The 24,487-nt window shown below is 48.0% G+C and overlaps 1 protein-coding gene across 2 annotated transcripts in view; it reads left to right on the forward strand.

Moving 5' to 3' along the window:
* GFRA1 (GDNF family receptor alpha 1) overlaps positions 1 to 24,487 on the forward strand; it is a gene marked incomplete at its 5' end in the record, with an annotated part of 207,885 nt that overhangs the window by 165,930 nt on the left and 17,468 nt on the right. For both annotated transcript variants that reach the window (XM_080913608.1, XM_080913607.1), the window contains 3 exons: positions 10,824 to 10,933; positions 13,741 to 13,875; positions 17,383 to 17,564. In XM_080913608.1, the coding sequence (XP_080769734.1) occupies positions 10,824 to 10,933; positions 13,741 to 13,875; positions 17,383 to 17,564 (427 nt within the window). The remainder of the gene's footprint in view (positions 1 to 10,823; positions 10,934 to 13,740; positions 13,876 to 17,382; positions 17,565 to 24,487) is intronic.

Genomic DNA, 24,487 nt, shown 5'->3' on the forward strand with positions numbered 1-24,487 from the left:
ATGTTCTAGGGCTCCACTGATGTGTCACGAGAAAGTCCACAGCCCGTGGAGTAGAGCTTGGAGCCCAAGCTCCACAGAGGTAGTTAGCACTATCTTTTGAGAGTCTGTGGAAGAGGGAAGGGCTTTGCAAATTACTCAAGTTAAGAGAGTGTGCAATTTAAATTTTTCATCTCTGGGAAACCTAGAGAACCAAGGTTTGACTGAAGGAAGCAGCCTGCATTGGGATAATTTCTAGAATCGACTTGGTGTTCGCAAAGCTAATTAGAGTTCAGGCAGACCCTCTGGCTGTAAGCATCATGATACTAAGTTACTGGTCTCTACATGCCCTTCAGAAGTACTTGGCTCCCCATTAATGAGCACAGGCTGGAGGGTCGGTCTTCAGATCAGTGCTCAGTAAACAGGAGCTACAGGCAGGACTGTACCTCCCACTCCTGATCTTGACTGTGGTCTCATTGGCCTGAAGGACTCACTGATGTCCTATGGTGGAAGACATTACAGGACTTACTAGAGAAAGGCCTTTGGGCTCAATGGTAGGAATGCCCCTTGTGTCCATCATGACCTTACTGAGTTTGCAGACTTTGATCACATGGGATTAGATATCAAGTATTAGCAGAACAATTCTAAAAGTATAGAGGCGGTCATCTGAATCCTAGCATTTCACAGAGGTCCAAAGGTCCATGTGGAATCTCTGTGCTGGGCCAGAGAAGAGCTACAGAGACTGGTGCTTATGGGGTTTTGCAAAGGAAGTCAGGAGCAGCTATAAACAAAGATGTCAGACATGCCAACCCCTTCTCCCCGGCTGATGGGTTTGCTGTACTTCAACCTGAAGAAGTCAACTGCACCGGAATTAGAGTTCTTGCCCAAAGTGTCACGGTTAGTAAGCATCTGAATTGAAATATAATTTCTAATCCATCAATCAGTTTGATATTCAGAACTCCTTCTGGTATGTTGTTTGGGGGTGTTTGCTTAACATATTAGCACAAACCTAGTGGCTTTGAACAACATGACCTTACTCTCTCAGGAGTCGGCAGGCCTGCAGCGCACTGTGGCTGAACTGGGCTGTCTTTGGGGTCCTTGGTTGTCTGAGTTCTTTCTGCATGCTCATATCTTGCTCTCATTTCTGGATTTCTTGGCTCATAGGTCTGTCTGTTGTCTGCCTGTCTGTCACTCTTGTCCTTGTCACTGTCATATCTTCTCCCTCCTCTTCCTTTAACCCCCTTTGTTCCAACCCTTCCTTCTCAAAATAAGATCTTATTGCATACCCCAGGCTAGCCTTGACTTTGAAGTCTTGCTGCCTTGACTTCATGAATTCTGGGGTTACCAGCATACCTATTATATCTGGCTTCTACTCCTTTTTCCAAAGACAGGAGGAGCCTATGGATTCTCTTCCACAGGGCAGCCCACTTTTACTTTTAAGGATCTTTATGATTGTCTTGATCCCATCAGCAAAGTCCCTTTCTCTGCCATAAGCGAGGTAGCAGTCTCTCAGGCTTCCAGGATTAGTGTGTGTCAGGAATCAGGATGGCCCATGGGACAGTGTGATGGTTTGTTGATGCTCAGCCAGTGAATGGCACTATTAGAGCATATGGCCCTATTGAAGTAGGTGTGGCCTTGTTGGAATAGGTGTGTTACTGTGGGCTTGGGCTTTAAAACCCTTGCACTAGCTGCCTAGCAGCCAGTATTCTGCTAGCAGCCTTCAGATGAAGATGTAGAACTCCCAGCTCCTCCTTCACCATGCCTGCCTGGATGCTGCCATGCTCCTGCATTGATGATAATGGACTGAACCTCTTAACCTGTAAGCCAGCCCCAATTAAATGTTGTCATTTATAAGCCTTGCCTTCATCATGGTGTCTGTTCATAGCAGTAAAACCCTAAGACAGCATGAATACTTCCCCATGTGGTCTTCTCACAGATCTCCATCCAGTTTGGATTCTTTGTGAATTGAGTAAGACCTTTTCTTCCTAGGGATGCCCGAAAGCTCAGCCCCGTGTGTAGCTCTCACTCAGGTATCAGGGCAAGTGTGCATTCTGTACTCTTACCTGACCGTGGCCCTCAGCCCCCCACCAGTGCTCCCCTTGACTCCACTGTATGGCAGCTACAGCTGGAGGTAGCTCAGACTTGTTAGAGTGAACATAAATGAAGCCACAGTGCTCGACCTTTGCCGTCCAGAGTTCCCGAGCAGTTGGTGATGTGAGACTTGTGTTCCAGAGGCTGCTTCTGAAATCCTTCCCTAGAAGACACAAGGGCCTGCTGAATTCTAAGTGATGTAAATTCATGCCACGTTGATCTGGAGCCTTACCATGTAACTCTATTGGTGAGAGATTGGTTGAGCATCCAGATTTCTTTCTCTTGCCCTGTAGCCTGATCGTCACAAAAGTGATTTATTAATTTTCCCTGCAGAAATATCAAGGGCTTAGGAGCTAAGACTTACTCTAAAGAGGTTTAACATGTTTGTCACCTGCGGTTATCCCGGCAGACAACTGTTGGGTGGCTGAGAGTGTATGATTGTTTCATCAGCCAGAAAGCCTTCAATTTCTTTGCCCCTTCAATTCCTTCCCTTAAAAACAAGCACCGAAAGGCTAGATTTTCTGCACTGATAGACATACTGTGGCAGAGGCAATACAAACAGCTCTGTTTGACTTGGAGATGCAGTGCAGGGCTGTCGGCGCTCTCTATGCTTCTGCTGTTGTCTGCAGTTTGTTTTTCTTGCAACTATCAGTTTGTGCATCTGGAGACATCATCTGCCCTCTGTTGAAGAGCAAATCTGGGGTACCAGATCAGAAGCTACTGGAAGCCCCTCCTGTTGGGATGGCCTAGCTCCCCAACACCCATAACTTTGCAGAATTGCCAACATCAGCTGTACAGCCACGTCAGCCACCTGGTTGGATGTTGACTAATGGCTGTCAGTGTGCACACAAGGTGGTTTCAGGAGGAATGCCAGAGTTTATCAGATGCTGCCTGGACTTCCCTCAGAGGCCACCGCAGTGTGATGTGATCTGAACAGATGAGGATAAAGTTGCATCGACCGGCAGCCTGGCTTGTCAGCTCCACCTGGACAGCTTCCAACAACGGGAGACATGGGGGAACACTGGAAGATGCCCCTGTGATGTCTGATCTCCTTCTTCAGGCTAGGCTCTGCAGAAAGCCCTGGAGATTGGGCATGCAGTGCAGTGAGAGAATCCTGGACCCATGTGCTGAACCCTTGCCCATGAGGCCTGCCCAGGACCTGTACAAGGAAGCTAAGGAGCAGGAAGGACCAGGATATCCCCATGTTCTAATCAATGTATTGAAGCTTCCAAGATACCATGATAGAGGTGATGAAGAATTTGGAGACAGGAATTAAGAATAACTTAACCACAGAGGCCTTCCTGATTCAGGAGCACAAACAGGGATGTCTTGGAGGCCACTGGATGTAGTGGTCAACACTCGGTCACAGTGGATGCCACCACTGAACCAGTTCCAAGTTTAATAATCTCACTGTAAGTGACAACTCAGGGTAGGGGCTGTGTGTTTGGTTTTCAGGCCCGTTCCTAGGCAACAGGTGGACTGAGGCCCGGTCCTACGGTTCAGTGCCACAGCCCGCCTCTGGCGTTGGCTCCAGGAAACCGGTGTGGAGGTAGAGACCAAACAGCTCCTGAAGAATGGGTTTAATGCAGGCTCCGACTTTCTGAAAGATCCTTTCCAGATGTGCGCTCCAGTAGGCTGCTGAAGCACGGTGGCCAAGGTAATTTTCTAAAAACAGAAGGAGGAAAAATCTGCTTTGCGTCACTTTCTCAGACAATTACCATCACAGCGTTCCAGCGTTGTCCTCCCTGGGCTAATATTAGAAGCTTTGTTTTGCAAGATGTTTTCATCCTGTGTGAGCTATTAGAAGCGGTAACGAGCTTACAGATACTCAGCCATCGAAAAATACGCCTTTTCCTCTACATCTCTTCTACAAAGCAACTTCATTTGAAATATCTTTAGCCTATACATTCTTCTGACCGAGAGGTCATGGGAGCTTGACCCTTGAGAGGTTCTTGGCTTATGGACTTCTCGGTTTTGTTTTGGTCAAAGTTGATGCCTCTGGGTTCACAGATGTAGGCTGTTGTGCATGTGTGACCCCTGTGGAGGAAAGGTGTGTTTCTGTACTTGGGCTTGCTATACGTTCTTATGGCGGACATTTTGCACCAGGGTTTTCTGGGAACTCGGAGAAGGATGAGGTAATGGGAACAGTGTTTTGAGTGTCAGGAGGAACTCTGGGTAACTGTCACTTAAGTCTCAGGAGCCACATAGGATGGCTCCATGGCATCAGCTCTGTCTTCCAAGTGAAGAAAAAAACAAAACTGAGATTAGGAGAAGTCTAACCACAGGCTAAGGGGTCAGAGAGGGAGTGTGGGGCAGAGAGATGTTCCCACAACAGAGCCTTCTATCGCCATGCTCATTAGAAAGCTTCTGTAGGCCGAGCGATCTCGACCAAACCCTGGACTTGGATGGCCCTGTTTAAAGCTTTCCAGGAAATCTCTAGTCTTCCCTCCATACTCTCCTTGGGTTCTTGTGTAGCCCAGGCTAGCCTCAAACCCACTATGAAACTGAAGATAATCTTGAACTCCTCGTCCCCCTGCCCCCGTGTCCCACATGCTTGTGTCACACTGGGGTTGTGTCCCACGTGCTGGGGTCGTGGGTGTGCACCACTACAACTGGTTTTACACTTGGAGGTCAAAGCCTAGGCTTTAAGTGTGCCAGAGGAGCGTTTTACCAGATCCCAGTGGATAATCAAATTCTTCAGTACTACATGGACCCAGGGGAAGGTAATCTGCCCCTCTTCTACAGACATTTGATGTCTTCTAGGAAGGATTCCACTCGTGGGCATCTGCTCTGGGACCCTGAGCAAGTGCTCCAGTCTGTTACCTTGTGAGCTGGATGAGGGGCCCTTAAGGGAACTTCTTCCATACCCTCAAAGGAAATCAGGCATTTTGACATCAGAATGGTGGTTTATGGCAGATTGGCACCCTGGTGACAGCAGTGACACCTGAAGAACAAAGAGTAGGTTTTGTTGTTGTTTGTATTAGGCTGCCTTGTGTCCCACACGCTGCATTTCTTAGGTTTGTAGGAGGAAACCCAGGGGCTGAGATGTTAAGCATCATACTTGGCTGCTGTGGTCAGTAAGGGATCCCATTCAGGATCAGAGTTCTACTCCACCTAGGTTCAATACCGCCAGCCACACGGCTCTCATCCACGGGGTCTCCAATGGAAAATCAGAAGTAATCCGAGAGGAGATAAACCGGCTTTGCCAGTACATGTTTGCCTGTGTTTTATAAGATGATTTCCCTAAAAGTTAAAGAAAAAGGAAGTAAATGATCCCCTTTCCCACTGTCCGTAGTCCATCTGCTGTTTAAGACCATGGTTATCATTTTTCTGTCTCCAGCTAGCAGCGTGTTCCCTTTAATACACTAAACTCAGCATCAGCCACCGCTCTTCAGGTTTCCTGAGGGGCTCCTGGCATTTGCCAGCCCTTTCTTCTTTGAGGGTGGGTTTTTGTTTCTGTGACCAAGGGCGGCACATTTCTACATTACTCTCTATTCATTTCATTTTCATTTTTCTCAGGGAAAAACAACCGGTGCTCATCACAGCCGTAGTCATGGAGATTTCACGTCTCCAGAAGAAATCCAACCGTGGAGTTTCTTTGTTAGTCCCATGCTGGACATTTGTGGGTCCTTGTTTAGATCACAGCACTCCAGGCAGGGAAGCCACTGAAACCAATTACATCATGATTCGTAACCCAGGGTCAACGGGGGAGGTGTGTGAGCCGTATCCCAGGACTTCTGGATGCTGGAGCTGTGCATACAGTAGGCGCTCAGGTGGTAGATGGTTGCTGGGCTGAGAGCCAGTGATCCATCCATCTGTCAAAACTTGACTTCTCAAGACACATGCCCTTGGAAGAGCTGCAAACCCACCCTGTCTTTACAAACCACAACAGCATTTTCTGATGAGATCCACACTCTGAGCCTTTCTGTAGACTGCCAGCTCCCTTCTTCTTGTTGATGACCACCATTTTGGCACACTCCCTTCTTTTCTATCTCTCCCTGCCCCTCGGTATTTTGCTGTGATTCTCCTGGGAACACACACACACACACACACACACACACACACACACACACACACCACTGCCCTCAGCTACATGCTGTGTGCTCCATGACCTCTCAAGCACTGTGGGAACACACAGGTCCTAAGCAAATCTGCTCAAAGGCTGAGAGATGTGAGCAGGAGCCTTTCTAACACATCTGATCATGTAAATGTGTCAGTGAAAGTCCTTCGGTGGCTCCCATGCCTTTAGAAAAACCTAAACTCAGTTCATTGAATATTTTCACTTCCAGGCTCACCTGCAACCCTTAGCCTCACCATCCTAGCTGAAATGCTTAGCAGAGCTGCTGTGTGCTTAGGTGATGGCTGAGGGTTCTCTCTGGTGCTGGAGCTGGATGGAAGGTAGCCATCCCCCAGCCCCAGCTATGGAGTTGTACTGACCTCTCTGTCTCATCCCCTCTTCTAGAGGGTGTAAGAGTTGCGTGCATGAATACACATTGACACATAAACGGGCACTCCGCACATGCAAACCCTTCATAACTGTTACCCTGGAATTACAGTAAACATGGTGTGGTGGTGCTGACCTGTGCCCGTCACACCCTACTTTGCCTTTCCCTGGCAAATGTTCCCCATTTTCTATCTCAGTCCTGACAGTGTGACTTCTCTGCAGCTATGGGTCAGTGTATAGTTTTAAAATCCAGGTTCTGTTGTTTCCCGTTTTCCTCTAGAATGGAGACTTACTTTTTTAAAGTATAAATCGAGGGGTATGAGGTAGGAAGCAAGGCAGGGATATGGTACAAAGGCAGTGTGTGTGTGTGAGGGGAATTAGCTCAAACCAAGTGTTGGGAAATGCCACAGGGAAACCTGTTACTTTGCATGCTAATTAAAACATTAAAAATAAATAAAGTCAAAACTTAAAACAACAAAATATCTACCTTCTTAGAGTTGCCAGGGAAAATCTAGGTCATTTGTAAAAATGCTGTTTATAAAATTCTTCATTTGTCTTTGGTTTTACTTTTCTTAGCAGCCTCTCTTAACAGCTTTCAAGGACTTGCTGTTCTCCCAGAGATTAGGAAGTGAAGGCAGGGGGATTAAACTTTAGAAAGTAGAGGCAGGAGAATCAAAAGTTCAAGGTTATTCTTAGCTACATATTCAGTTGAGGCCAGCCTGGGTTACATAACACCCTGTCTCAAATCAACAGAACAAACAAGAACTAACCAAGGTATTTTCATAATCCTTTACCTGTTTCTAATGGCTTCTGGACAGGTTGAGCTAAAGACGGATCTTTCTTATCGTTATATCAGAAGCACCAAGACCACAGTGTTAGTCTCTGGCTGGAACTGTTGGGCGGCTTGACCCATGCACCTGAGCACTGGTACTCAGCACTTGAGGTCTTAGTGGCCTGTGATGGGGAGAGATGTTATAGAGGAATAATTCTTCTTTCTTTGGGAAATACTGAAGATCGGCTGTAGCGATGCAAGTAGAAGCCTGGCCCAGAGTACCGAGATTGGATAGCCAAGAAACAGCCCAGGCTTTGGCCATAGGGCCAGCCATTATTATTACGTATCCTCAACATGTTGTTCATTGATCATCTCAAAGCAACCTGCCTTACAGCATTTGGTGATTAGCACAGGATAAATACTCTCATGGTGGTATTTTCAAACTGCTACTCTAATGTCAAGCGGCTCACACCATTCCTCAAACCGCCCCACCTACCTGTAATGAGCTATTTCTGGCACACTACTCTATGGACCTCCCACTCCGGTCTTCCATTCTGTATAATGGGAGTCTCGTCCTGTGACCACCCAGCCTCCAAGTGTGAGTGGGAAGAACAGGTGTGGAGCAGATCTGATAGAACCAGAAATGTGGGCACCGAAACTCACTTGAATTCCTAAACTTTTTCCCATGATGTATTGGTCTAGTTACCAGGGGCACAGAGGGTCCCTCTTGGGATTATTGGTCTCATTAACAAAAGAGTTTAGAAGCAAATTAGGAAAGAAGATTGAGGCCAACTTTATTCTAGTTTAAGAGGAAACGTGTAACACAGATAAGGTGAAAATCCTGGCCACTGCCTGTAGAAAAGATGGAGCAGAGTCTTATCTTTTATGACAAGAGATATATTTCAATTTAAAAGGACCCCCAAGAATGGAAGAGGGAGTAAGCTGAGAAAAGAACCCCCAAACACTACCCTCCCTCTTGGGCGCTGACTACGAGGTCTTTCATTCCCCCCCCCCCCGTATCCCATAGCTACTCTTTGGGTACATGCTTTTCTTGTTGGATAATCCTGGGTAAAGTGTGGGGGAGCAGGGGGCTTCTTGTCGTCTTCTGAATGCTGGCTTCTTCTAGGCTAATATTCCTGCTGCCTACTCCTGTTCCCAAGCTGAGCTCCACAGCCTCACTGGTCTTAGAGCTGTCTTCATCAAGGATCCCCTCTGGGATTCCAGTGTGTGTTTTGTTTGATTCTTCCAATCAGCTGTATGCTTCCTACAACATACTCACGCAATTAGCCTTTTCTTCCAGGTCTAGTTGTGAGTCAGTTCTGGGGTGTTTGTCTGGACTGAGGGACTGTAATGTATCTCACAGTGGCATCTGTTAACAATATTCTCGAGACACTCAGACACATTCAAGAGCAGGTGGGCAGGAGGGGCCACCAGGTTAGGTCACTCACTGTTCAGTCGCCACCACTACCAGCCAGGATCTATGTAGAGCTGTCTGAGGTGGAGGTGGGCTTTGCAGAGTTAGAAGCCATTAGATCATTAACTTTCACGTCCAGACTTTTTTTTTCCTTCTGAAATTAACACTCCATTCAAGCTGAGTACCATTAGACCTAGTTGAGTAAGCCTGGGGTATTTTTAGGAATTTCCAATAGAAAACAAATTCTTTGACCAGATTGTAGACATGCCCAGGTCTTATGCCATTCTGTGTGGCACCAGCAGAAGGTACAGGGTCCAGCTGAATCTTGGCTGCATTTAAGGTGATTCACACACGTTCAGTCTCACCAAGTAGGGAAGGGGTGGTTTTCAGAGCCACTAAGCTTAGTCCATGGCCCTGGTCAAGATGTGTCCAAGAGGCTTTCCAAGAAGTGTCAGTGCTGTGTAGAGAAAACAAGCAGATGTGAGCGCCCGGAGCCTGCCTCCTAGAACACAGAACCCGTGCAGTGTGCTAGGGGCTTCCAGTGCCTTCTCTAGTTAAAATGGTAGGAAACATTCTTGGCATAGTGCTTCACACACCTATAATCCTAGAATTGGGAGGCTGAGGCAGGAGGGTTGCATGTATGAGGACAGCCTGTATTACATAACCAGGCTTTACCTCGAAAACCAAGCAAACACCCACAACCTCCAGAACCTTGAAGAAGTTGAGACTTTACAAACCCTTACTCCCTAAGCCCTGCTCAGCCCAGCGCAGCAAACTCAGGCCCAAGGCATCATAGATGAAGCTCAGCAAATCACGGTTTCTCTCTTGGAAAGAGGTAGGGTGAGCCCCAGGCATGTCAGCAGCCAACCAGAGTGAGTGGTGCACTCGGAGACAGCGCCCGTTGTCTCCCAAGTTGCTGGGTAACTTACATCTCCAAGGGCACCGTGTTCTCCCACAGAAACATGGCTACTGAGTGCCAAGGTGACCTCGCCAGGGGCCACTTCTTACTCAGGATTTCCCCAACAATATCTCCTGAAGATCTTAAACAGTCCACGGGCAAAGCCAGCCACCCTCTTCCTCCTTAGGCCTGACCTCCCTTCATTTGCTTCTGCATCTTTCCTCCTTCACTACCACTCAGGGCTTTCCCATGAATCCTGCTCTCTGACCTCTGGAGAATTCTCGCAGTTCCTGTAGCCACATCTTGGCCAAGGGGCCCTGAAGACAAGGCATGCACCACAAGGCATCTTTGCCCACAGAGAACCCCACCCACCCCTCTTGGATTTCCCTCTGCTCCCAGAAAAAAACAGCTCTTTCTTGCGTGGGGCGAGGGGACAAGAAAAGACTCGGGAGACAGAAGCATGCATTTTGCAAGGCTCTAGGAATTATGGGAGCAGATGGGCTGTAGGATCCAATTTTGATGCCAGGAACATGTTTCTGTATAAAGTAAATATTTTCCCAGTGTGGATCTCCGGTGAGAGTGTAGAGAAGCGTATTTCCTAAAGATGCAAATAAGTCTAGTCAGAAATAAATATTGAATGGAAACTTCAAAGCCTCTAGATTTCTCCAGTTATAGACCCTGAAGATTTCTGTCCAAACAAGCAGGCACACACAAGTAGATGAAGGTTGGGGAAAGAACAGATGGGGGGCGGGTTAATAAAGAAAAGAAATACTCATTTATTAGTGGTGTGTGTGTGTCTGTCGGTCTGTCTGTCTGTCTGTGGTAGGTGGTGAGGGAAAGAGAGAAGAAGCATATTGCCAAAGGAATTATTATTATGTCTGTCCAGAGACTTAGTGTTTCTCCCTCTTCATGTATATTTTCCAATTGTCAAAGACACATAATGTATGACATCTATGGACTGTGAGGTGATGCTTTGATATATGTACATATGCAGTATGTGATGATTTGGCTAATTGGTGTGTCCATTGTCCCAGAAATGTCTTTGTACTGTGAGCATCCAGAATCCTCTCTACTTGCGTGAAATACTTGAAGTACACAACTGAGTGTCAGCAGCCACAGTTGCCTCCTCAGCCCTGAGCCTGTTACTGCCCCTCCCCCTTCCCTTCTCTCAGTGCAGAGGCCTGGAGTGTTTTCAGTGCTACCCTCCCCCACCCTCTGTCTGTTGCAGATCTCGCCTTGCAGACTTTTTTACCAACTGCCAGCCAGAGTCCAGGTCTGTCAGCAGCTGTCTGAAGGAGAACTACGCGGACTGCCTCCTGGCCTACTCGGGACTGATCGGTAAGACAGGGGAGGGGTGGGGCACAAAGAAATCCGGATTACAGATCTGCTTAAGGCAGTATGCGATGTCTGCACAAGAGAAACTTTCCCAGTAGAATTTGTTCTGGAGGTTTGAAGAAAGGAAGGAAGGGGAAAGGAAACATGGCAGAGAAGGGAGAAGCTCAGCTAATATATTGAGCAGGAATATATGGCTGCATATTTTAAAGAAAGTAAACCTCTCATTGGGGAACTGGCCACACAGAACAAACACTGGGGGTTGCATGTATATTAGGAGAGAACAAGTCAAACAAAGTTAGCTGAATTAGGGAACTCTGGGAAGAAGGAACTTGGAAATCCAAGAAACTATCTCCAAGAAATGGCCCCCTGGAAATGAACCCTCCTTCCTGATACCAAGGAGCTCCTTGCCAATGTTATTCGTGGCCATTTGACTCCTGATATGGGGGGGGGGGGATTGTGGAGAGTTACTTTTCTTGCAAATAAACTGAAAGCAGAAACTGTATTTTCTAGTTGGGAGACTTGTGGCACTGGGCTAGCCATATGCTCAGCATTCAGCAGAATAGTAAAATTCAATAACACTCCTTGGGGAAACATCCAGAAAGAAGCAGACTTACATCTGGGGTAAGCAGGGCTGGCAGAGAGAAAGGTGGCTGCCCTGTGTGGCTGGAAGAAAGGCATCTCTTTGTGTGTACCAGGGAGAGCTTCAGCTTCTCTCTCAGGGTTCCATCACAGTTGGCATTTAAGAAGGAACCTAGATTGAAGGCTATGGAAGGTGAGAGGAATCACAGCTGTCACACAGCCCTGGCTTGGCGGCATCTCCCTCCCAGCATCTGTGACAGGGTCATACACATCACCAGCAGGAAGACCCTCCCACCTAGAATGGCAGCACAAGCTAACCTCATCACCGGTATGTCTCCAATGAGTCTTTGGTTTCATGAGCTAGTGTGTCATGCAAAAGGCCCCAGCCACTTCGACTTTTAAAAAAGATACCTGTGCTCCCACGCACAGCGCCTTTAGTAACCCTTCCCCAGTCCCTCCAGGTATGCGCCATCTCTGTGGTTCTAGCCAACGTCCTCCTTACATTAGAACAACAGCGATGTAATCATGGTCTCCTCAACAAAGGTCTTGGTCTCCACTTAGGATGATGTGTGAAATTACAGAGTTGCAGAAATAACAAGGCAATTAAGACATATGCATTGTTTAAAAAGAATAAAACATTAAAAAAAGAAAAAGAATTAAAACCAGGGCTGCTCCAAGGAGACAGCGTCAAGTCTCTGCAGATGGAGTCATTGTTAACTTCCAGGGGTTCATGCCTATTAGCTCCCCTGTGAGCAGCCGAAACACCGCCAGCCAGCATTTCTGCGAGCTCATTCCTAGGCTTGGCAAACCTCATGTGGCTGTGGATGATGAAGTGGAGGGAGCAGGTGGCAGATGGAGTGTGGCGTGCCGGCCAAAGATGGTTTCTCTCCTGGGTCTGTATCTCTTCTTCTCTGCGGCTCTGAGTCAGTGGCTCCCAACTCCTTCCGCACAAAGCTTTCCCCGTGCCGTCAGAAGTGCAGTGGCTTTCACCTCTCCACTCGGTTCCCAGTGTCTGGTGAATTAGACCTCTCTGTAGGGTGCAGATGGAAATCCTCATGCTAATAATGAGATGTGAGTTAGGGCAGTAGGCCAGTAGGGTCATGACAGTATGCCCTTGACCCCAGAAGAGTTTCTAAAAACTGTTGTTTTATCTGCAGTTAAACTCATCCTCTGGATTTCTGACCACCTACTTCTTCCTTCCACAAAAGCAACTAAAAGCAGAAAGTCATTGGCATCCAAGGGCATTGCCTGGTATGAGCCACCCAGGAGAAGGCATTTGGATTGTATTAAATATGTGTATTGTATATTTTCCCCAATGGAGAACTCAACATAAAAACCACAAGCCACAAACAGGAAGTCCCACACAACATCTCTGTGGGAACCGTTGAGGATCCATAGACAGTACTTGACTGGGGAGTTCCCCTGTACTTGTTTTTTGTTTTCTCCTCTTTCCTTCCTTTATTGTATTCTTTCTTCTTCTTCTCCTAAGGGCTCATGTAGCCCACCAGCCTCAGATTCTCTCTGTAGCTTAGAATGACCCTGAACTGATCTGCCTCCACCAGCCAAGTGCTAGGATTGCAGATGCGCTCCCCCACACCTGGCTTATGTGGTTTTATAGATTGAGGAAGTACCTACCACCTGAACTACACCCCAGCTTTATTTCCATCTCTTTCTGCTGCAGACAATTTAATTTTAACCGGTTGAGAATCGGGAGTGGCAGCTCCTTTATACACATTTGTAGACATTCAGGATGTGGTGACCTCACTGGAGGCATCTGCCCTCCTCTGAAGAAGCCATTTGCCTCTGAGGAAACTGCATTAAAAGCATAAAATAATTCTCAGGGTATGTGCACCCAGTACTCTCTATTTATGAAGATTAATGACATTTTCAGGAAAATGCAAGGGATTTGGCAACTCGTACATTCTAAGTTAATTCTCACCTTCTCCACAGCATCCATACCATTTGTGAGGGGGGAGAAAAGACCCTAAATACAGCCCAAGGAGCATGCTGATCATTTTTTTAAGTAAATGCATACATTATTTTATGTGTTGAAGATAAATTACCAAGAAAATGCACTGCTTAACACAACACCCTGCCCAGCAACCACAGAGTTTGTGATTAGCTGCGATACTTCTACCGTCCGAGAAACATTTGTTTTTTTTTTTTTTTTAGCCACAGAAGTGTCCCTGTCAACACAGGAGGACAACATGCCTTGTCTTTTCCTCCTCTAGGCACAGTCATGACTCCCAACTACATAGACTCCAGCAGCCTCAGTGTGGCACCGTGGTGTGACTGCAGCAACAGCGGCAATGACCTGGAAGACTGCTTGAAATTTCTGAATTTCTTTAAGGACAATACGTGTCTCAGTGAGTTCTTAAAAAGATAAGATGGATGTCCATCCCTTTGCGTTTTCCTCCCTGAGTTTTCTGTCTCTGTCTGTTATGTCCTTCCTTCCCGTCCCCATTTCCCTCCCTTTCCTGGTGGCTGGTGGACGCTTGCTTCTTTTGGCAAACACAGCAAGGAGTGGCACAAGTGATGAAACAGGTGCTGCCAAGACTGTGACCCCAAAGGCGTATGAGACAAGGGAGTCAAGTCACTGAGGGTTATTGTGTGGGAGGACACCTCTACCCATAGGCCAAAGTCTGGTCTTGGCAGCCAGTGGAGAGTTCATTCCCGGGTTCTGAGAACCTGGTAGGAATTTACAATGTGGCAGGCTCAGCGGAGGACAGGCCTCCAAGGACTCTTGAGGGGGAATTAGGATGTCAGTGTAAATGCCTCCTTCCTTGTGGGACTGGATTGGGTAGAAACAATGGATCGATCCTGATCGGGGAGTCTGGTCATGCAGCAGGGACACTCAGGGTGGGAGTTGATCTTGGAGTTGAGAGATGAGCCTTTGTGAGCAGGGCACAGCTCTTTGGGAACAGCACTGGCTACTGCTGTGGTATTCTTTAGATAATTTGGAATCCTGCTCAACAAAGGAACAGGAATGTACAGGTATGAGCCATAGGCATCCGTCAAAAAAAAAAAAAAAAAAAAAAAAACTTAAAAATCAGAACACCAGGTCTTTCTCCCACATGGTTTCATGACAGTTGGCCATGTTTGTTTGGATGACTCTCCATCTGAGACACAATCCACATTGTGTCATTAGACACAACAGAGAGGGGTGTGGAGTTCGTGCAGTTCTACCTTCCATACTCCATACAAGAACCCTAAGGGGATGCAAGTGTCATATCCACACTGAGCAAGAGTAGCATCCTCACAGACCCTGGGTGGTAGACTTGGTTCAAAGTGTGTAAACTTGTGCAGACCTTGTTCATGACTGATGTTGAGGACCAGTTGTCAGGAGTGTAATCCTGGACATCAGAGGCCAGGTCTGACTTCTTAGTAACAGGCATCCACGTTCAGCCATGCCCTGGACAAACTTTGTCCTCAAGTGTTAACTTGATTGATGATGTACGATGGCTGGTTTTTGAAGAATTAGGTAGTGGTTTACTGGCTGTATAGGAAACATCTCATGGGCATTTCACTAAAATTTTCTCATTATATCCTCTGTGGAAAACAAAGCCCAACTTACTTGATCTGTGCTTCAAACAATGCAGCCTCAAAGCCTCACTTTGGTTTTCATAAAAAGTAAACTGGACCTCTGAGGTCTTAGGTAACAGTGAACCTACACAATGAGCCATAAATACAGAGGCATTTGTGGAAACGTTGGGTGTACCAGCATGCTACCTTGAACCTATCGTTTGGGCTCCGCCCAGATCTTGTATTCTTCTGGTTGAATACAAGTTTTAGCAAAAATAAAGCAATGAAAACCTCTGTTCCTCAGGGAGACATTAACGTTGTCCCTCTTTGGCAGTATTTTGGCAGAGGGGAGAATAGTCTTACCAATGCTTTTAAAATGAAAACAAATGCCAAAGCCAACCAAAAGTTTTCGTAATCATTCCATTTATCTTCTTGGGTTGGGACACAGGGTTGCACATCCTACAAAGGGGTCTGGAGTAGAAGCTGTTACAGGTCCTTGAATAGGACTTGTGCATGGAAACCTTAGTCCATTTTCTTCCAGTTAGCCGGGCTTCTCTCAATTCCAAAATACAGTTGGTTGTTTGGTTATAGTTTGGGAACGAGAAATGGTCATTTTTAAGCCAAGTTCATGGCAGAGCAGTACAGAAGAGAGAAAACTAAGGGGAAGGGGAGGAGAAGCAGGCCTGTATCCTCCCGGGCAGCCCTCGACAGCTTTATCTTGACCCCAGCCTCCTGGCATTTAGCTCTGCCCGTGCATGGTAGATTTTGCTGTTGGGCCTTTCTGGTCAGAGTTCTGCTTGGGGATGTGGCCTTGGTTTGATGTAGCCATCACTGCTGTTCAAGATCCCATCCACTATACCTGGAACTCCATTTCTTCGAGAACATTTCAGTGGATGAGAACAGCTAAACCCAGAGACTATGTCAACACCCCTGGGAAAGCAAGGGTCGTCTTTATAAATGACAGGTCCCCCCCCCCCGTCCCTGCGTCTAACAAGGAAAAGTAGAGCCCAGAGTTCTTGTCCTGGAATCATTTAGGAACCTGGTTTACAGGTTTGCCTTTCTCAAGGATCTGTAAAGCACTTAAGCTGCAGAGCCTAGCAAGAAGCAGGAAGCTGCATTTGTATTATTTGGGAGCTGTCTCTTAGAGCCCCACCCCCTCCCAGTGTACAGTCACGGGCAACAGACTTCCAGTTTTGCTAAACAGGAAGGATGTCAATTTTGAAACAAAGTGTCACTTCTGAGAGGAAAATTAGGGTTCAGTTACTCTGTCTTACACATCGGAAGTGCCAAGTAAGCGTCGTGTTTGCAATTTGCACTTTCGGGTCCCAAATGAAGGAGTCTGATTTCTTATACAATGAATATGAAAAAAAAAAATCCTAAATCCAGGGCAAATCCCCGAAGACCTGATTAAAAACTGTTTTTTATTCATTTTGCGAAGGGAACAACACACAACCAATTTACTCTTGCCATAAAAACAATCTAATCCCATGAAATTATAATAAGCTTTGAAAGTTCCACGTTCCGTACTTTTCATTTAGACATTATACGGATTTTCTTTGGAAGACTGGAAGCAGGAGGAGAAAAATAATCATACTTAAATTTTCACTAGATATTGATGAGGTTTGGGGTAGATTTTTCTTCTAAAGAGCATGGCTGCTGCTTCTGCCAAGTGAGGGTGAGCTTTAGCAATGCCTAGCTTCCGGGTGAAGGAAACCCCACTGGTTAATTTCCATTTGGTAGAGAGCACTAACACAGTGTAGGGATTTTTATTTTTTTGGAAAATGATGTTGTGATGCTAATTCTGATTCTGAGATGACTTTCAAACGGCTGACAGTAAGTTCTTGCTGGGCTCATGGTAGAGAATCTCTTGTTCATTGTTTATTGAGTGGCTTGCTTTCTGAGCACCCAGTCCAAGAGACTGATTCTCAGCACCAGTAATGTAGATGTGTGGACAGGTAGCTGAGTGGGTGGATAGGTGGATAGGTGGGGTAGGGGGATGGGTGTGATTGGGGGAGGGTGGTGGCAGGATAGGATGGGGGATGGGTGGGACTGGGGAGGGGTGGGATTGGGAGATGGGATGGGGGATGGGTAGGATTGGGGAGGGGGTGGCAGGATAGGATGGGGGATGGGTGGGACTGGGGGAGGGGTGGAATTGGGAGATGGGATGGGAAAAGGGGTGGGATGAATGGAATTGAGGTGGATGGGCCGATGGAGGGCTGGGGGCTGGGGTTGTTCTGACACATACAGTGTTACAACCAGAATTGCGGCTCCTGTGCATCTTTGGCTGTACGCATCCTGTCTGTTATGCTTTGCTTGCATCTGAAATGGGATTTGCTTTTGTCCTACCACAGAAAATGCAATTCAAGCCTTTGGCAATGGCTCTGATGTGACCATGTGGCAGCCAGCCCCTCCAGTCCAGACCACCACTGCCACCACTACCACTGCCTTCCGGGTCAAGAACAAGCCTCTAGGGCCGGCAGGGTCTGAGAATGAGATCCCCACACACATGTTACCACCTTGTGCAAATCTGCAGGTGAGAAGCGGGTCTTGGTTTCCCAATCAGAGCTGGCTTCTGGGAGGATGTGCGTGGGCTACAGCATGCGCGTGGTCTGGACGTCAGAGCAGAACCCTGATTCCGCCTTCTTCATTGTGTTTGTGACAGGGGCTCTGGTTGACTTTGTATAAGCCAGCCTAGTTGTGGGCTTTGGGACTGACCTGCCACATCTAAGGTTGAGCCATCCACATCTCCGCCTCCTGCCACATTAGGGTGCTGGGTCACCAGTGCATGCTGCTGTGTCTGGCATCACAGGGCTTATGGAAGTATGCGCTCAGGTCTCAGTGTGTGTGCTGAGCACATTAGTGCTTTGCCCCCTCAGCGTCTCTCTGGCCCAGATTTGCATCCCGAAGTTGTGATGTCTCCAAGTTAAGGGAAAGATGGCGGTGGGACTGACGGCCGCTTACTGAGGACTTCGGTCAAGCAGCTGTGAAATGAGGGGCTGGGCAGACGGATTGCTCCGTTCTTTTTGTTTTTGTCTTTTTGGGGTGTAGGTGCTTTTTAGAGGGGCATGATAAAGCTGAATTGGCAATCTGTATCTGTAGCCAATTCTGTGTTCTTGATGAAGCTACAACATATCAAATAGAGGGAGGTCTTGGCTTGTTGCCACTACAGCCCTTCAAAGCTCCGACCGTTTCACTGCCTCTGCGGTTAAATAAGAGGCATGGTTGCTGGCGGCTGTGCAGAGACAGAAGGGGGAGGGGCTTTTCCAGTCTCAGAGTGCTGTGGAAAACCTTGTGTGTGCCCAGAGTCCAGTGACAGTGATCAAGAGACTTCTGTCAGAACAACCCAGATATGCCTGAGTAAAAGCAACGTATAAACATTAAAGTTTCTGCCTCTAGGCTCAGGTAGTGCTCCAGTCACAGGAGTGCTCCAGTCACAGAGAATGCTCCAGTCACAGGGAGTGTTCCAGTCACAGGGAGTGTTCCAGTCACAGGGAGTGCTCCAGTCACAGGGAGTGCTCCAGTCACAGGGAGTGCTCCAGTCACAGGGAGTGCTCCAGTCACAGGGAGTGCTCCAGTCACTGAGAATGTTCCAGTCACAGGGAGTGCTCCAGTCACAGGGAGTACTCCAGACCCAGGGAGTGTTCCAGTCACAGGGAGTGCTCCAGTCACAGGGAGTGCTCCAGTCACAGGGAGTGCTCCAGACCCAGGGAGTGCTCCAGTCACTGAGAATGCTCCAGTCATAGGGAGTGCTCCAGTCACAGGGAGTGCTCCAGTCACAGAGAGTGCTCCAGTCACAGAGAGTGCTCCAGCCACAGGGAGTGTTCCAGTCACAGGGAGTGCTCCAGTCACAGAGAGTGCTCCAGTCACAGAGAGTGCTCCAGTCACAGAGAGTGCTCCAGTCACAGAGAGTGCTCCAGTCATTGAGAATGTTCCAGTCACAGGGAGTGCCCCAATCACAGGGAGTACTCCAGACCCAGGGAGTGTTCCAGTCACAGGGAGTGCTCCAGTCACAGGGAGTGCTCCAGTCACAGGGAGTGCTCCAGATCCAGGGAGTGCTCCAGTCACTGAGAATGCTCCAGTCACAGGGAGTGCTCCAGTCACAAGGAGTGCTCCAGTCACAGAGAGTGCTCCAGTCACAGAGAGTGCTCCAGTCACAGGGAGTGTTCCAGTCACAGGGAGTGCTCCAGTCATAGGGAGTGCTCCAGTCACAGGGAGTGCTCTAGTCAAAGAGAGTGCTCCAGTCACAGAGAGTGCTTCAGTCATTGAGAATGCTCCAGACCCTGGGAGTGCTCAGGCCCAGGGAGTGTTCCAGTTTCTGCTGTTCTATTGAGTTCTCATTGTATTGAATATTCAGCTGTCAACCAGACATTAGTTCTTTGGAGGTTTACAGGGTTCCGATGCACTCAGACTCTTTGGAAGCTCTCCCCATAGCTCACAGAGACGGTTAGTTACTGTAACACAGTGGTCTGGCTCTTGCATCTGAGGACATAGGCTTCAGGAAAATGATGTTCCAATTCAAGTCTGCAGAGCTGGTAGATCACAGAGGCAGTACTGGGCATCCAAGAATGTCACCTGCCCATGGTTTTTCCTATATGTTGAGGGAAAACATAGCCCCTCGGCAGCTTCTGAACTCTGCCACGTGGAGAAAGGGATGTTGTTCTGATTGTGTCAGGGTCTTCAGTATCCTGACTGACCTTGAACTTGTTATGTAGCTAAGATTGACCTTGAACTTCTTGTCCTCATCCCTCTGCTTCTGGAGTGCTGGGCTGAAGACGTGTCAGATCTTCAAGCATTGTGATGGTGTTACCATAGGAGTCTTGCCCCAGGAGTGCCTGTCCCTTTCCACGTGACTGGCAAGGTCCACTGCTCAAGAGTTCCTAGAAGGAGCTTTTGTGTGACTCCCTTCTTCATTCCCAAGTGCCACTCTCCCTAGAAAATGTCTAGCAGATTCCCCTCTAATTTGCATGACAGCACACTTGATGCTCTTCATCTGAGCTTCAGTCTCTGTCTCTTAGTCTCTCTGGGACCCCACTCCAACACTCACACCAGACAGCAGGGAGAAAATCATGCCACAAGGTTCAGCATCAAGTCCGGTGCCCTTGGATTTCTCGACCACGTTTGAGCCCTTTCCCTCTCCAGATCCCTCTCTACAGAGAGTGTCAGAGCTGGGAGGCCACACAGGGAGGGGGGCAGAAGCATCTGCTGTCCCCTTCTGTAGCAGGGCCCTGAGTCTGAAAGAAGAGGGGTGACTTGTTGAGTGTCCTGGCCTGGTGGAGGTGACCTAAAGTCAGAAATGACAAGGTCAGTCTCTTCTGTGTCACTGGCTCTATTGCTTCTCCTTCCTGGTGTAGATGCACACAGTTAGCCTGCATCAGAAGCACACAGTCAGCCTTCAGCAGACACACACAGCCAGCCTTTGCTCTTTGTGTCTCCCACACTCAGATGCCAGTGTTAGTTGACATGACAGCCAAATGAAGGGTAAGACGTTGCCATCACAAGCCGATGAAGGTGGTGAAGCCAGAGGGGGCGGGGGAGCTTGTGCTCCAGCCAAACCTGCATCTGTGTCCTGTACACATTTAGATCCACAGGGTGACTTCCATGCCACCTGTGATGGTTTGTGAATGCTTGGCCAAGGGAATGGCACTATTAGAAAGTGTGGCTCTTTTGGAGTGGCGTGGCCTCGTTGAAGTGGGTATTGCTCTGTTGGACTAGGTGTGTCACTGTGGGTGTGGGCTTTAAGACCCTTATCCTCGCTGCCTGGAAGTCAATATTCTGCCTTCAGATGAAGATGTAGAGCTCTCGGCTCCTCCTGTACCAGGCCTGCCTGGATGCTGCCTTGATGATAATGGTCTGAACCTCTGAACCTGTAAGCCAGCCACAATTAAATGTTGTCCTTTATAAGACTTGCCTTGGTCATGATGTTTGCTCACAGCAGTAAAACCCTAGGTAAGACACCACCTACCTAAGGCCATTATTAAGTTTCCTCCAACTTAAAAACTGCATAGGCATATATATCCAAAAGCTAAAACAAAAATTCACTTCTCAGTGAATGAAGCCTAATGGGCCAGATGCTGCTTGCCCAGAGTTTAGAAAGTCAGGTGAGGTGACCTGGTAACATCTCAGATTAATCCTGAAAACCATGGCATTCCAGCCTCCTCTTCCCCGAAGCGGAGAAGACTGTTAGCCATTGAACGTGTCCTCTGCTTCCCTGCTTCCCAATTCCTTTTCACGTCCCGTGGATTCTGGCTGCTGGCTTAGGTTCTTATGATACACATCTCACCTCCATCACCGATATGTCCAGCCGACCCTCCCTGCCAGGAGGACTCTGTGTACCACTGCACAGTTGCCCCGGCAACGCTTAGCTTCATTCCCCAGAAACCATGCCTTTCTGCTCCCTGTGTTGGCTAGGAGCTCTGCTTGGTAAATAGAGGGACAAAGCTAAAATTATAGTTTGCTGTTTATCTCAGGGTGACCTCTGTTGACTCCTCTGCTGAATGGGCTGAAGAAATCAGATTGGCCAGAGCTGAGGGCGGACGGCATTCTTCCTCTTCCTCCAGATGCACAGAGGGGGTTTGGAAACATCTGGGAGAGGATCTCTCAGGGGCTTCACCAAATTCGTCTTTACACCTGAGACACTGTGGTCTAGGCAGATGTGCTAATTCCTGTCCAGTGAGCATGGGCATTTCAGAGAGGTAGTAGGGATATTCCAGAACGACATGCAAAATGGCTCTCTCCATGACGACAGTTGGTCACATGACCGGGCTGTTACAATGACGAATGGTGCCACCTGGCTCTGCTATGGGGTGAGGGATCTGGGGTGTGTTTAGGAGCAATGGTGGGAGACAGAGCTGGCAGATGAGAGTAGTGTATTCCATAATCCCAAATATCTGTCCCTTCTGCCCCCTTTCTCCTCAGAGCACGCCCGTGGGGCAGACATGGCAGGCATCCTTTCCTTTTATCCCTGAGAGAACCAAGGAGACAGTGACTTAGCCAGAACCCAGAATCGGTGTCTTGGACGGGTGGGTCCCACAGAGAAGGAAGGGGATGCTGCTGTAGGTCCGGCTGAAGGTCAACACTGGGGTGATGTAGCCGATCTAAAGCCCACACTTCTCCTAGGGCTGCTTCTGGCCTTGAGTCCAGGACACAGGGTAGGGAGAGTTTGCCAGTAAGAGTTTTGTAACTGGATGGCTTCTTCAGGGTGACCTACATGAAGAATGGCTGAAAGACAATTTGAGGCCATAGATTGGGGGTTGGCAGTGACAAGTGAAGGGCCTTCACCCTGAGAGCATGGTCCCTCTGGCTGATTTAGGGCTCTGCTCAGCACAGGGCTCCCAGGAGGTTCATTCCCTGCCTCTGCCTTTCTTTGTGCCTGCCTGGCTGTAGATGAATCACCATTTGCCGGGGGTCCCAGAAATATCCTCGGATGGTGTTTGTCCCTGCCTGTCTGTGACATGACTCAGAATAGAGCTGACTTAAACCAACTTGGGATCTATTGGTGACAGAGCTGGAGACAGCCAGAGACTGTGGCAGCCTTAAAGTTCACATCTCTTGAGAAGCGGCCTCTGGTAATATTTTTAAATATACAATATCATGAGAAGACTCTCAGGGACGGGAGAATCTGTCTTAACATTTGAGACAGACACCCCCTTGGAAGGAAAGGAGTAAGGAATACATCCCCCCTCCTCAGGTCTGCCTAGAAGAGTAATTATCAATAAGGCAACAGCAGACCCTCCCGGGGAGTGGGTGGCTTCAGGCCTAGTGATCATAGGCTCACGGGTGGCTGCTGTGGAAAGTTCTGCCTAAAAAAAGTTGATTGATTCGTACAAAATATCAAGGAAGTGTCCAAGTGCTGGACCCCTGAGGTGATAAAATACTGGGTTTGGGGTAACCTGCCAGGCTCCCATGTCAGGACTAATTGGCATGCATGTTAGTAACAAGCATGACGCAAACTGTTCTATTGTTAGGCTCTTGCGCTGACTTTAGGAAATGGTCACATGAGAAGCAAAGAAACCTTTATAATTCTACCTATTACTTCATCATCTGTATGCTTGAGTGGCCCGGCAGCTGGAAACCCTTGGAGTATTTAAACCAAGTGAGAGTACTTGTCCATTCTTTAAGCATCAGTGTGGATGCAAGTGGGTATTAGAAAGTCTTCTGTTCGGGATCACCGCACTGCTTAGCTGCAGGGCACCCAGTGAAGACTCCTTGATATGGTATTTGGAGACCATTAGGATCCACGTCTAACTGTGGTAGTATTACTTTGGGTATCTGTAGGGAGAGGCTCCCACGATTACTAAAATCCACACCCTTTTTGTTTTGTGTGTGTGTGGGGGGTCTCACATTGAACTCCAGGGCAACACTAAATTTGTCTCAGTCCATAGACCTCAGTCTTCCAAGTGCTGGGATTTTAGATATGAGTAACCGTGCCTTAGTCAGGTTTTGTTTCTGTGTAGTCTTGTATAAATGCCTGTTGCAAGGGTACAAGTGTTCGTGTGTAAGTGTGCAAGTGTAAGTGTGCATGTGTAAGTGTGCATGTATGAGTGTGCAAGTATGCATGTGTAGGCCAGAGATGAGGTGTTATTTCTTAGGAAACCACCCACCATATTCTAAGACAGTGTGTCAGATAAGTTTGAGGAATTCAACTGGATGTCGGTCGGTAAGCCACAGTAGAGATTTCCCCAGCACTGTGTTACAAGTGTGTGCTGTTTACACACGTCCTGGTGATCAGACTCAGGCCCTTAGTGTTTGTATAGCACATGTTTTAACACTGAGCTATCTCTCCAGAAAACAAGGTTTTGTTTTGTTTTCAATTTCTCCTAGGGTGTGTTGAGTCCTCGTAGATGGTCGATGTAGCGATCTGATCTACCGGAGGCTGGTCACTGCGGCCTCTGACCAGGCTCTGGGCTTGCCGTAGTGATAGGTCCCACCAGGAGCATGTAGTCTGTTCAGATCCAACAGGAAGGCAGCAGTACAATTAACTTTCTGTGAGGCAAATAAGACATGTCTGGGTGTGAGACATGGGAGGCTATCAAGTTTCCATACAAAACTTGGGTCCCCTCCCCTTGTCCTTGAGAGAACATTCCAAAAGGATTTGGCAGAGCAACTGCTGGGCTGCAACAGATGTGAGTCTGTCCACATGGCGAGTTTCTGTAAGGATGACCCCTGCCCAGATCAGCAGTACTAAGTCAGCTCCCCTGCTGCCCCTGCACCCCGAAACAGGTGCACCCCTCATTGGTCTCATTGTCAGGGCTCATCAGCCCCATGTGGCTCTCAGAGCGACACTGGGCTCCCTCTGTCCCCAAGAAGGAAGAGCCCTGAGTCAGCCTGTGAGATCACAGGGTCTGAGTCTAGGTCCACACCTCCTGATCTCTTTTACATATCCTGGTCTCTCTGCATAGCTTGGTTTCCCAGAATATCCTGGTCTCTCTGCATAGCCTGGTCTCTTTTCTTTGTAGC

The sequence above is a fragment of the Micromys minutus genome, assembly GCF_963924665.1.
Source record: "Micromys minutus genome assembly, chromosome: 2".
In the NCBI taxonomy this organism is placed as follows: domain Eukaryota; kingdom Metazoa; phylum Chordata; class Mammalia; order Rodentia; family Muridae; genus Micromys; species Micromys minutus.